Source organism: Somniosus microcephalus, chromosome 10 (assembly GCF_052327205.1).
Source record: "Somniosus microcephalus isolate GS21.2 chromosome 10, FLI_Smic_1.0, whole genome shotgun sequence".
Classification (NCBI taxonomy): domain Eukaryota; kingdom Metazoa; phylum Chordata; class Chondrichthyes; order Squaliformes; family Somniosidae; genus Somniosus; species Somniosus microcephalus.
The window spans coordinates 73,342,940-73,355,079 of record NC_140996.1 but is presented as its reverse complement, the minus strand read 5'-3'; the positions used below and the strand labels follow the sequence as shown (position 1 = coordinate 73,355,079).

The 12,140-nt window shown below is 47.7% G+C and overlaps 1 protein-coding gene across 4 annotated transcripts in view; it reads left to right on the top strand.

Annotated features, from left to right (window-relative positions):
• The window catches only part of LOC147111547 (T-cell surface protein tactile), a 242,668-nt gene that overhangs the window by 98,141 nt on the left and 132,387 nt on the right, over nucleotides 1-12,140 (top strand). For 3 of the 4 annotated variants that reach the window (XM_085998617.1, XM_085998614.1, XM_085998615.1), the window contains exon 2: nucleotides 9,029-9,379. In XM_085998617.1, the coding sequence (XP_085854743.1) occupies nucleotides 9,029-9,379 (351 nt within the window). Of the gene's footprint in view, nucleotides 1-6,662; nucleotides 6,910-9,028; nucleotides 9,380-12,140 lie in introns of those variants that run through there. The other variant, XM_085998616.1, reaches the window with a different exon arrangement.

The window sequence follows — 12,140 nt, the reverse complement described above, 5'->3', positions numbered from 1 at the left end:
GTACTATGCACAGTTTTGGTCTTCTTATCTGAGAAAGGACATGCATGCCTTAGAGGCGGTGCAACGAAGGTTCACTAGATTGATCCCTGGGATGAGAGGTTTGTCCTATGAGGAGAGATTGAGTAGCTTGGCCTATACTTTCTGGAGTTTAGAAGAATGAGAGGTCATCTCATTGAAACATATAAGAATCTAATGGGGATTGACAGGGTAGATGCTGAGAGGCTGTTTCTCCTGGCTGGAGAGTTGAGAAATAGGGGGCATAGTTTCAGGATAAGGGGTCGGCCATCTAAGATTAAGACAAGGAGGAATTTCTTCACTCAGAGGGGTCTTTGGAATCTTTGGAATTCTCTGCCTCAAAGTGCAGTGGAAGCTGAGTCGTTGAGTATGTTCAACAACAACAACAACTTGTATTTAAGTAGCACCTTTAACATAGTAAAACGTCCCAAGGCGCTTCACAGGAGTATTATAAGACAAAAAAATTGACACTGAGCCACACAAGGAGAAATTAGGGCAGGTGACCAAAAGCTTGGTCAAAGAGGTAGGTTTTAAGGAGTGTCTTAAAGGAGGAAAGAGAGGTAGCGAGGCTGAGAGGTTTAGGCAGGGAATTCCAGAGCTTAGGGCCTAGGCAACAGAAAGCACGGCCACCAAAGGTTGAGCGATTATAATCAGGGATGCTCAAGAGTGCAGAATTTGAGGAGCGTAGATATCTCGGGGTGGGGGGGGGATTGTGGGGCTGAAGGAAATTACAGAGATAGGGAGGGGCGAGGCCATGGAGGGATTTGAAAACAAGGGTGAGAATTTTGAAATCGAGGCATTACTTAACCAGGAGCCAATGTAGGTCAGCGAGCACAGGGGACTTGGTGCGAGTTAGGACACGGGCAGCCGAGTTTGGATGACCTCAAGTTTACGTAGGGTAGAATGTGGAAGGCCAGCCAGGAGTATATTCAAGGCTGACAGAGATGGCTTTTTGGAATCTAAGGATATGGGGATTAGGTGGGAAAGTGGAGTTGAGGTCAAAGAGCAGCCATGAACTTACTGAGTGGCGGAGCAGTCTTGAAGGACCGTATGGCCTACTCCTGTTCCTAATTCTTATGTTCTTATGTTCTTACTGCTGTCAGGCTAACTGGCCTATAGTTTCCTGTTTTCTCTCTCCCTCCTTTCCTGAATAGCGGGGTTACATTTGCTACCTTCCAATCCACAGGGACCATTCTAGAATCTAGGGAATCCTGGAAGATCAAAACCAATGCATCCACCTCTTTTAAAACCCTAGAATGTAGGCCATCAGGTCAACTTTTAGTCCCATTAATTTCTCCTGTATTATTTCATTACTAATACTAATTATTTAAAGTTCCTCATTCGCGCTAGAGCCTTGGTACTCCACTATTTCCAGAATGCTTTTTGTATCTTCTCCTGTGAAGGCAGATACAAAATATTTATTTAATGTCTCTGCCATTTCCTTATTCCCCATTATAACTTCTCCTGTCTCTGCCTGTGAGGGACCCACATTTACTTGCGCTAATCTCTTCCTTTCTATATACTTGTAGAAGCTTTTATAATCTGTTTTTATGTCTCTTGGTAATTTACACTCATATTCTCTTTCTTTATCAATTTCTTGGTCATCCTTTGCTGAATCCTAAAATACTCCCAATCTGCAGGCTTACTACTCCTTTTGGCAAAATTATAAGCCACTTTCTTTAATCTAATATTATCTTTAACTTCTCTTGTTAGCCACGGTTGGACCACTTTTCCTGTGGGGTTTTTATTCCTTAAGGGATTGTATATTCATTGCAAATGATGAATTAATTCTTTAAATGTTTGCCATTGCTTATCTACCATCATACCTATTAATCTAGTTTCCCAAACTAACTTAGTCAGCTCCCCCCTCATACCTATGTAGTTTGCTTTGTTCAGATTTAAGACCCGAATTTTAGACTTAAATAATTCACTCACAAACTCAATATAATATTCTATTGTATTATTATCAGTCTTCCCCAGAGGCTCCTTTACTAGAAGGTTATTAATTAACCCTTTCTCATTGCACAATACTAGATCTAAAATAACCTGTCCCCTGGTTGGTTCCTTGACATACTGATTTAGAAAACTACCTTGAATACATTCCATGAACTCATCCTCCACACTATTACTGCAAATTCAGTTTGCCCAGTCTACATGAAGATTAAAGTCCCCCATGATTACTGTATTGTCCTTGTTACATGCACCTCTAATGTCCTGATTTATACTCTGCCCAACACTACAATTACTGTTAGGGGGTTTAAAATCTCCTGCCACCAGTGTTTTCTGCCCCTTGTTATTCCTTAGCTCCACCCAAACTGATCCTACTTCTTGATTTTCTGAGCTAAGTTCCTTTTTCTCCACTGTCTTTATCCCATTTTTTTATTATCATGGCTACCTCCCCCTCCTTTTCCATTTTGCCTATCTCTTCTAAAATTCAAGTATCATGGAATATTTAGTTCCCAACCTTGGTCACTCTATAACCATGGGCTCGATTTTGCCAGACCCGAGGAGGAGGAATTGGAGGCATGTGAGGTGCTAAAATAGCAAAAAATGGCGGGCGGCTCCGTTCCCACCTCCATCCCGCCTCTGAGCAATTTTCCCAGAATCGGGGTTTCAGACCCCATTTCCATCCCACCTCCAAGAGGCGGGATAGGCCCATAAGGCCCTTAACACCCAGTTAATTGCCTCTATAATTCCATTTTGAGAGGCCTTTCTGATTTTAACACATTTCCCCCATCCTGCACGTCTCCTCTGGAACGCACCAGTTAATACTGGCGGCCTCAAACGTGGATTGCTTACTAGCAGCTGCAGCTCCACCATTAAAAAGGAGTTTTCACCAATGATAATTTGCAGGTGGCAGAACTTTGTTGTTTCAGGTCTGGGGGAACTTTTAGCAGGCATATTCATTGTTGTAGAAGTTTGGAGCCTGACACCCATCTCCAGTGTGACCTGGGAAACCCCTCTCCCCACCTTGACTGAGCGCTTCCTCAACTGAGGCATGTACCAGAAGCATGGGAATCATTTATCTCCTTTCCTCCTGGACATCAGTTTCGAACGAAGACCAGCCGCGGCAGCAGCAGAACCGTGAATAACAGCAGCACCAACAGCAGCAGCAACAACAGGAGCGCCAAGCTGCTGCTCACCCACCTGAAGCTGCACAGACCAGAAGGCACCAGCACGTGACCACACTGCTGCCCGGGATGCAAGGGACGCACTCATGTTGGCCAGATTTGCTTAGCCTGCACAATCAAACACTTTTGCCTCACACCTTCTTACCAGAGCATCGACAATGGACAAGAACCGGCGGATTCCTATCAATCTGACCACCATACTGACAATTGCAAGTCGCCCTAAAGCCTCAATGTGGAAGTCCCATTTGCGAGATGACACAGGCCACAACTTCAACAGTTTGCCATCAAATCTGTTTATCATAACATTACAATGGTGGCTTGTCAAAAACAACACAACAGAACACCCACGTGACTACCCTTGTGACTACTTGTGCTTTATCTTCCTCTTATGCATGCTCCTACGTGGTGCTTCCCCTGTGGCTTCAGCAGATGTGGAGGCCCCTTGCTCACTTTCTTGCCGCTCCTGTCTCGACACATTTGGCAGGCGTCCTCTGGGGTTGCGAGCCTGTGAAGGCTAGGCAACAGTCTGCTGCTCCTGTGGCTGTGCAGGGGCTGAGACGCCCATCTCAGTTGGGTGAGGACTCTGGTGGGGCTCTGACTGAGGGATTTGCAGTGGTATGGTCGTGTGAGCGCTTGGAGAGGGGCCCCCACTTCCTTGTTCTCTGCCACCAACATTCCTCTCATGGGTCAGCCCCATTTCAGAGCTAGCAAGTGGCTTGACAGCACCTTGCTGCACTTCAGGGGGTCCATGAGGACCCGTTTCTGCACTGGAAAGCCTTCTCCAGTGGACTTCCATGAAGGTCTGGTTTCTATGCTTGAACAGCTGACCATCACTCCTCAAGAGATGCCAGTCTATTCTGAACAATTACCATGTTTTCAACACTCTGGCGACTTAGCTCCTCCATGGCCGTAGCCATCCTCTCCTCTACTGTAGCCATCCTTTCCACGGAGGTTGCCATCCTTTCCATGGTGATGCGTTCATGCACCAATGCCTCCACAAAGGCTCTGCTCATGTTCGCGATGGACACGTCCATTCGCTCCACACTTGCAGTGACCCTGGAGACAAAACCTGCCAGAGACTCCTGCACCTGTTCCTGGAGTTCCTGGATGGACCCAGAGGCAGAGGGTCGACATGCAGCTGAGCCGAGCTGGCAGAGTCCTGCGCCCTCCAATGAGGACTCGCCACTGCTGTCCCTGTCTCCACCATCTGCTGATGCTCACTTGTGAGCTGTGATACATCAGGTGACAACACTACTCTATCTCGCGAAGGTCCCACCGAGGTGTGAGTGTCTGCGCTGTGCTGGGTGCGCTGAATTCTGCTGAGGCTGCGCCCTCAGAGATTGCAGCTTCCTCTGAGGAGTCTGAAAGCTAAGGCTGTTCCTCCTGAACAGTGGGGATGCAGGTTGTCGATGGTTCTGTGGGGGAGTAAAGGAAAGAGTTCGAGATGTGAGGTAAAGGTTGCATGCACATTGAATTGTGCAGATGATCATAAGTCAATCTGTTAGAGCATCAGATTCATTATCAGTCACTCATGCAATGTCAATAAGAGAGATGCTAAACTATTCTGTCACCAGCTTGCTATGATGCGCCCATCTGTCCGTCCCCTACTTGCGAATCTTCCTCGACACCAGCAATTTCCAGGGCCACCTCCTCCGAGGTGGTGAGCTGGGCTATTGAGGGTGGCCCTCCTCCTGTCCTCGCTCTTTCCCTCTTATTGTGGGCTCTCTTTTCCTGCAATAAGGAAGACAAGTGGAGTTTGAGTGAGAATGAAGGAGTGAATGTAGAGAATCCATAGCATGGATGCTTAGAAGGAGACAAAGGGCCCTCCCTGTGCGTTGTAAGTTGTTGTCATTGCATCACAGTGATAGGGAGTGTGAGGGCCGCATGTTCAAATAGTTAAGTGAATGTGACCATAGAGAGGGAATGGGTAAGGATGCAGGGATGTAAGTATCAAGTGGGATGTGGAGGAAGAGGTTGGCAAAGCAGAGTGCTGGTGAGCAGAGGCGATGGGGATCAGGTTGAGGGTGATGGGAAAGTCATACTCACTTTTCCTGTGCGGAGAAGTTCATGAAACCTCTTCCTGCACTGCAGCCAGGTTCTGCGGCACATAGGGATTGAGTTGACCTCCTGGACCACTTGCAGCCACACAGCTTTAGTCTGCTGGGGAGGCTTTTTCCTCCCTGAGGAAGGGAAGAGCACCTCCTTATTTGATCTTGCTCCCTCCACCAGAGCTTGGAGCACACTTTGGCCTACTGGTGGACATAGTTGCTGAATGAAGCGGTCACAACAATGGGAATAAAACTTAAAGGGGGAGAAATTCAGTAGGTTGTGCCACCCGTTAGCGCCTTAAGAGGGCGCTAAGTGGGTCGCAAGCCAACTGGCGCCCGGGCGCGGCACTGCCCACGCCTCCCGCTAAATTCCGCGGGACGTTAGTGGTGGCGCTAACCGTTAGCGCTGCGCCGCTGCCGATGACGTCATCGGTGTGCGTAGTGCCCCGCTGGTGCCCCGGCCACGATATTTGGCAGCGCCCCCTGATTTACCGCCGGACACTATGTCCGACGGGTTCAGGGGGGCCAACCTGCGGCCGGGGAGGCACAAATTAAAGGCGAGGTGCGGGGTGGCCATTTTTGTTGTTGGCCGCCTGCCAGCACCTGCCTGCGCTCCCGTTCCCGGCCCCCTGAACCCCCCCCCCACGGAGTGCCGGCTGCGCTCCAAGAGCCCGGCACTTCTCTTCGGTGCCGGGCTCTTTTGCCTGCACTCCTGATCCTCGGGGGCCCAGCTGGGCCCGAGATCGCGCTGCACAAGGCCCCTCCCCTTTAAGAAGGGGAGGAAGGCCTGCAATACCGCAGCGCGATGTGTCGCAGCGTGTGGCGCTGCGGCATGCAGTGCCACGATATTCACTTGCAGCGCCCCAAGAGGGATGCGGGGTGCCTCCAGTAGCGCCGCGCTTCTCCTTTGGGGCGCAACGACTTAATTTCTGGTGCGGGGGTGCGAAAGTTTCCGGGGCGCTACTTTTAGCGCCCTGGCGAGGCTGGCATCCTAAACGAGGCTATACTCAATTTCTCCCCCAAAGTCTCCAGAAGAAGCAAGGCTACCTGCAGGCCTTAAATCCAGCAGCATTGATGACATCATCATAGGTGACTTTCTTTATGAAAAGACTCATTGGGCCAGGGGTTTCCACATTCTGGAAATTAAGTGCCCAATTAGGGCAAAATCGCACTTTTTTCCCACTTCACATCGGAGTGGGGCTCCTGACACGAAAACCACCTGACACGCCCCAGCCCGCCCCCAATGGCAAAATCGAGCCCAATGTCTCTTGAATGGCAATCAGATCAAACCCAATTATTTCTATCTGTACTATTAATTCATCTATTTTGTTGCAAATGCTTTGCTCATTCAGATATTTTGGGCTTGATTTTCCAAGCCCCGAGGAGGCAGGCATGGAGGCGGGATAGCACGTAAAATCGGAGAAATTAGGGGCGGGTAGCAAACCCGCCCCCATCCCGCCTCCGTGCCCTTTTGCCAGGAGGCGGGAAGATGTGCAGCTTCGGGTCCCGTCTCCTGGAGGCGGGAAAGGCTTTTAATCCTTTTAACTGCCTGTTAACAGGTAGTTAACAGGCAGGAAAAAGGGATTAGTGCCATTTTACCTTCACAGGTGAAGGCTTCCCGACCTCGGAGAACCCCGCTGGGTTGGAGGAGACGTGGAGGACGTCTGCGGCGGTCGGAGGCACCTGGAAGTAAGGTGTGGAGGTGAGTATGCAAGGTGAGTGATAAGTTTAAAAATGTGTTCACTTCCCTTTTTTTACTTCTATTAGCCGTGCTGGATCGGGAGAGCGGACATCCACCTTGTCAATTTCAGGTACTGGCTGATGGACCCTCCGATCCATCAGACATCTGAAATTTACTTTTTTACAATGTTTTTTCAGTCCTCACCACAAAAACTAATCAAACTAAAGAGAATGTCAGTGTTTGACAGCTTCACAGAGCTGTCAAACGCTGTCATTTCTTTCAAGAAGTCTTGACAGATAGCACGTCTGACGTTGACGTGATCTGTCAGTGATTTCTTCCCTAATTGGCTTGCTGAGCCCGCAGGGCGGGCTTAACAAGCTCAATCAGGGGAAAATCCCTCTGAATGGTCAGGCGAGGATGGAGGCGGGACATTGACACGACAAGCAGCAGTCCCGCCTCCAAGTCGCCTCCATTGACAAAATCCAGCCCTTTAACTTTTATCTATTTTTCCCTATGTCACCTTAGTCACTAATGCCCTATTACCTGTGTTAAGCTCTCTGTCCCTGCCTGACCCACTCTGTTTATTTTTACCCAGATCACTACCCGGCTGTGCAACCTCGACATTTCTCTTACTGCTTTTGAATTTACCCTTTCCTGAATCCTCCCACCACCCCCTTCATTAGTTTAAAGCCCTCTCTACCACCCTAGTAATTCGATTCACCAGAGCACTGGTCCCAGATGGTTTAAGTGGAGCTTCCCCCCCCCCCGCAACAGAGCAGCTCCCTCTTTCCCCAGTACCGGTCCCAGTGCCCCATGTTTCGAAACCCCTGCCTCCCACACCACTCTTTGAGCCATCCATTTAATCTTCTAATCTGTTTGTCCATATGCCAATTTGCGCTTGGCTCAGGTAACACTCGAGAGATTATTACCTGTGAGGTTCTGCGTTTTAATTTTGAACCTAGCTCCTCAAACTCTCCCAGCAGAACTTCATTCTGAACCTTCCTGTCCCACCAAGTTCTTCTCCAGCCGCAAGGAGATGTCCTTAATCCTGGTAGGGGGCAGGCAGCACAACCTTCGGAATTCCTAGTCATGGCTGCAGAGAACAGTATCTATCCCCCAGAATATACTGTTCCCTACCACTACCACATTACTTTTCACTCCTCCCACTTGAATGGCCTCCTGTACCATGGTGCCATGGTCAGTTTGCTCATCAACCCTGCAGACTTTGCCCTCATCGACACAGGCAGCAAGAACATCACACCTGTTGGACAAGGGCAAAGGCTGAGGCTCCTCCAGCACTGCATCTGGGGTCCCCTTACCTGCCTGAGTTGCAGTCTCACCCTCCTGTCCCTGACCACTAACCAGACCTATACCACTACCTAAACTAAGGGGTGTGATTGCCCCCTGGATCAAAGTGTCCAGGTAACTCCCCCCTCCCTGATGCCCCGCAATGTCTGCACCTCGGACTCCAGCTCAACAACTCTGAATTGAAGTTCCTCGAGATGCAGACACTTACTGCAGATGTGGTTGTCCGGGATTGTAATGCACAACTCCACAACTCTCACATGCTGCAGTTGAGGCACACCTGCCGTCCCTAAAACCTTGTTTTATTTATTTAATTAATTAAATTTTAAAATGTTTTTATTAATTCACAGGATGTGGGCATCGCTGGCAACGCGAGCGTTTATTGCGAATCCCTAATTGTCCTGGAGAAGGTGATTTCCACCAGGCAAAGGGAATTAAAATCCCCCCTAATGTGTCACTGCACCAGCATGCAATTGTTGGATTCTTTTTTCTCCGTCTAAGTCCTCAATTCAGGGAAATAACTTTTTTCAGATTAATGGCAGGAAATAGAACAGATCTATCTGCAAATGGTTTGATGTAATAGTATCTTTGTTTCAGTATTGTCAGTCATATCAGGGCAGGAGGATACATTTCATTGGACCAAACTATAGGAAGCATTGGTACCTCTCAGAGTTGCACTGACTCTTTCATAGTGATTGCAAGTGACTCTATTAGACTCTGATCTTTTTGTGTGACACAAAGTTTGTGATGTTTCAACCCAATCAAAAATAAACCTCTTCGATGGAGTTCTTGGTTATTGCAGCTTCCATGATTCTGTACTTATGTTATTGTAACTTCTGTTTTTTCAGTTTTGCAAGGACTCAGCATTGAGTATGATCGAAAGGTTACTGCATCACCAGGAGAGAATATCACTTTAAAATGTATCTTGTCAGGAGAAGGAGGGACTGCGGTTGTGCAAGTTCAATGGAGCAAAGAAACCAATGATCACTCAGCCAGCGTCATAATTGCTAATCATATGTTCGGCATCCATCGCATAATGGAATCCGTTGAGTTTGAATCACAGTTGCCAACCAGTGGAACAGGAAGCATTCGTATCATGAATGTACAGGTGTCTGCCTCTGGAACATACACCTGTTCATTAGTCACTTTTCCAAATGGAAGCCTAAAGGTGTCAATGTTTCTCACTGTTGTCGAAAAAGGTAAGGCACTCGATATATATAACTAACTACTATTTCTCAATGTAGGTTTTACATTCAAGCTAAGGATTGTTCAATACAAATAATGTGCACACTAAATTATTTTTCTGAGTTTCAAGAATAAAGGGTGAGGTTTGATAAATTGTGAGATGAAAAATGGGGCGGATTTTCCTCACCCTCACCATTCAGCCTATCATGTCTGTGCTGACTCTTTGAAACAGCTATCCAATTAGTCCAACTCCCCTGCTCTTTCCCCATTTCCCTGTAAATATTTCCCCTTCAAGTATTTATCCAATTCCCTTTTGAAAGTTACAATTGAATCTGCTTCCAACACCCTTTCAGGCAGTGTATTCCAGATCATAACAACGCGCTGTGTAATTTTTTTCCTCATGTCACCTCTGGTTCTCCTCTTAACCTTCTCTGCTCGAAGGAGAACAACCCCAGTTTCTCTTGTCTCTCCACGTAACTGAAGTACCATTGTTGTAAATACCCTCTGCATCCTCTCTAAGGCCTTAACATCCTTCCTGAAGTTTGGTGGCCAGATTTGGCCATAATACTCAAGCAGGAGTCCAACTAGTGTTTTATAAAGCTATAGCATAATTATAAAGGTTTATATAAAAGGGAAAAGATGGCCCATGACAATGGGATGGATTCCTATTAAGCCAGGCCTCCACCTCCTTTACATTGCCCTGGTTGGCAGGGATGGCGGGGTGGACGGTGGGAGGTAGTGGGGAATGGAGCAAGGTCTGTGCCTGCATCAGGCAAAACCCCACCAATGGCAGGCTAATGAGGCAAAATGGGCATTTCCGGCCCTCCTGCCTCAACTTCCTGATCCTGCGGCCATGGGGTACCACATATTGCTGATACTAGGGGCTTGTGCCAGGACCCTCCTCAAATCAGAGGGCCTAGATTGGGCAGTAAAGTAAGAAAGAACTTGTACTTATATAACACCTTTCATATACTCAAGGTGTCGCAAAGTGCTTCAGAGCTAATGAAGGGTAGTTGTTATGAAGGCAAATGCAGCAGCTAATTTACACACCGCAATGTCCCATAAACATCAATGAGATGAATGACCAGTTCATTTGTTTTGTTGGTGCTGGTTGAGGGTTAATTGTTATCCAGCATAATGGGAGAACTCCGTTGCTCTTCTTTGAATAGTTCCATAGGATCTTTTACATCCATCTGAGAGGGCGGACTCTTCTCATGACCCCCATTCCCCAGTCTCCCTCTCTTCTCCGAGCCACCATCCACTGACCCCTGTTCTCCAGCCTCCCCCTCTTCTAACCCCCAGTCCACTGTCACTCTCTTTCCCCCCGACCAGAGCCCCACTGCCCTGCCTCCTAGTCCCTGCTCACCCTAGTTCTGCACCTCTTCCCGCTCTGTTTCTTTTTCTCCTCCCCAAACTCCTGGCAACCAGCCGTTCCCGTTCCAGTCACCCCAAAGTGAGGTGGTGATGTCACTGAGCTGAAGGCCTCTTTGTGGCAGCAGATGGTGATGTCACCGAGCTGCGGCAGGAAATTTACAGCTCATTGTGTTCAATCTCATCTTGTGACCACAAGATGGCTTTATACAACTTAAGCATATCATTCTAGACACCACACTGACTTTACAATCTGCATCTACAGTCTTGCCTGTTGTAAAGAACGCTCTTCATCTCAGGAGTTTTATTTGATGTCAGAAATTGAATGACAGCCAGACAGATAAATCAGATCTTGAACAATGTTTACAAAGAGAAGACAAATTATGATTCAAGCACCAGAATAGAAAAGTAAATTAAAGTAAGAATTTCATGATGCGGAAATTTTAGTAAAAAGGAATAAAGAACAGCAGATAAGTGCTGATCTTCAGTTTCAAACATGGATAGTCTTGTCTAAGTAATCAAATTTTATTAGCATTGTAATTAATTTGGCCGGCACAGAGACACAAATTATGTGTATTGAGTCGAAGCAGGTTTCTGCTGAGTTATTAGATGGTTCTATTGTTGCTTATGGGATAAACAATAAGAAATGAACATTCAAATTTTCCGCTTTAGGAGAATAGCTATGTCATTAAATCAAGAGTGTCATTGTGTTCAAACACATGGTGAGTGACCCATGAGAGTAGAATTTTCATTATAACTGAGTCCCATGTGTTCCTCCTTGTGCCAGAAAATGTTTGTTAAAGTAGCTTGAAACAATAGGGACGATTCTAACTCGGTCCACTGAGTGGGAACGAGGTGGTAGCAGCCCTAAAACCGGACTGCTGCCCGTCGCCATTTTGTCCGGGACCTTTACTCAGGTGGCCCAACCGCCTGCTTGAATCAGGCAGGAGCCGCACTAAAATTATGCAAATTGAGGTTCTACAAAGTACACAGGAGCCCGATTGCGAATTCCAGGTTCAAGGAGGCCACTCACAAACCAGCCAAAAATCTATATAATTTCTTTTGGTGAGGTGCTCCTCCTGGGCCCACCAAAAAATGATATGGGCTGTTGTCGGCCACCTGAGGCTCACATCCCCCCAGGATCACCTCCCCACTCCCCAGGTTCCCTCTGTTGGGTGGCTCAGCATGGGAGCTGGCTGATTTCGTGCCCTTCCAGAATCGGAAAGCTATAGTGGGGCACCCGTTTAGTGCACGCTGCTCACCAGCAGAATGGAAATTGAGGCCTTGGCCTCTAAATGGTTCAGGCCTCCTGCTGGCAAGAACAGGTGGGCAGCGGGCATGCGCTGCCCCATCACCTGCCCATTCCCCGCCAGTCGCCACAATCAGCTCGCATGTTTATGAATG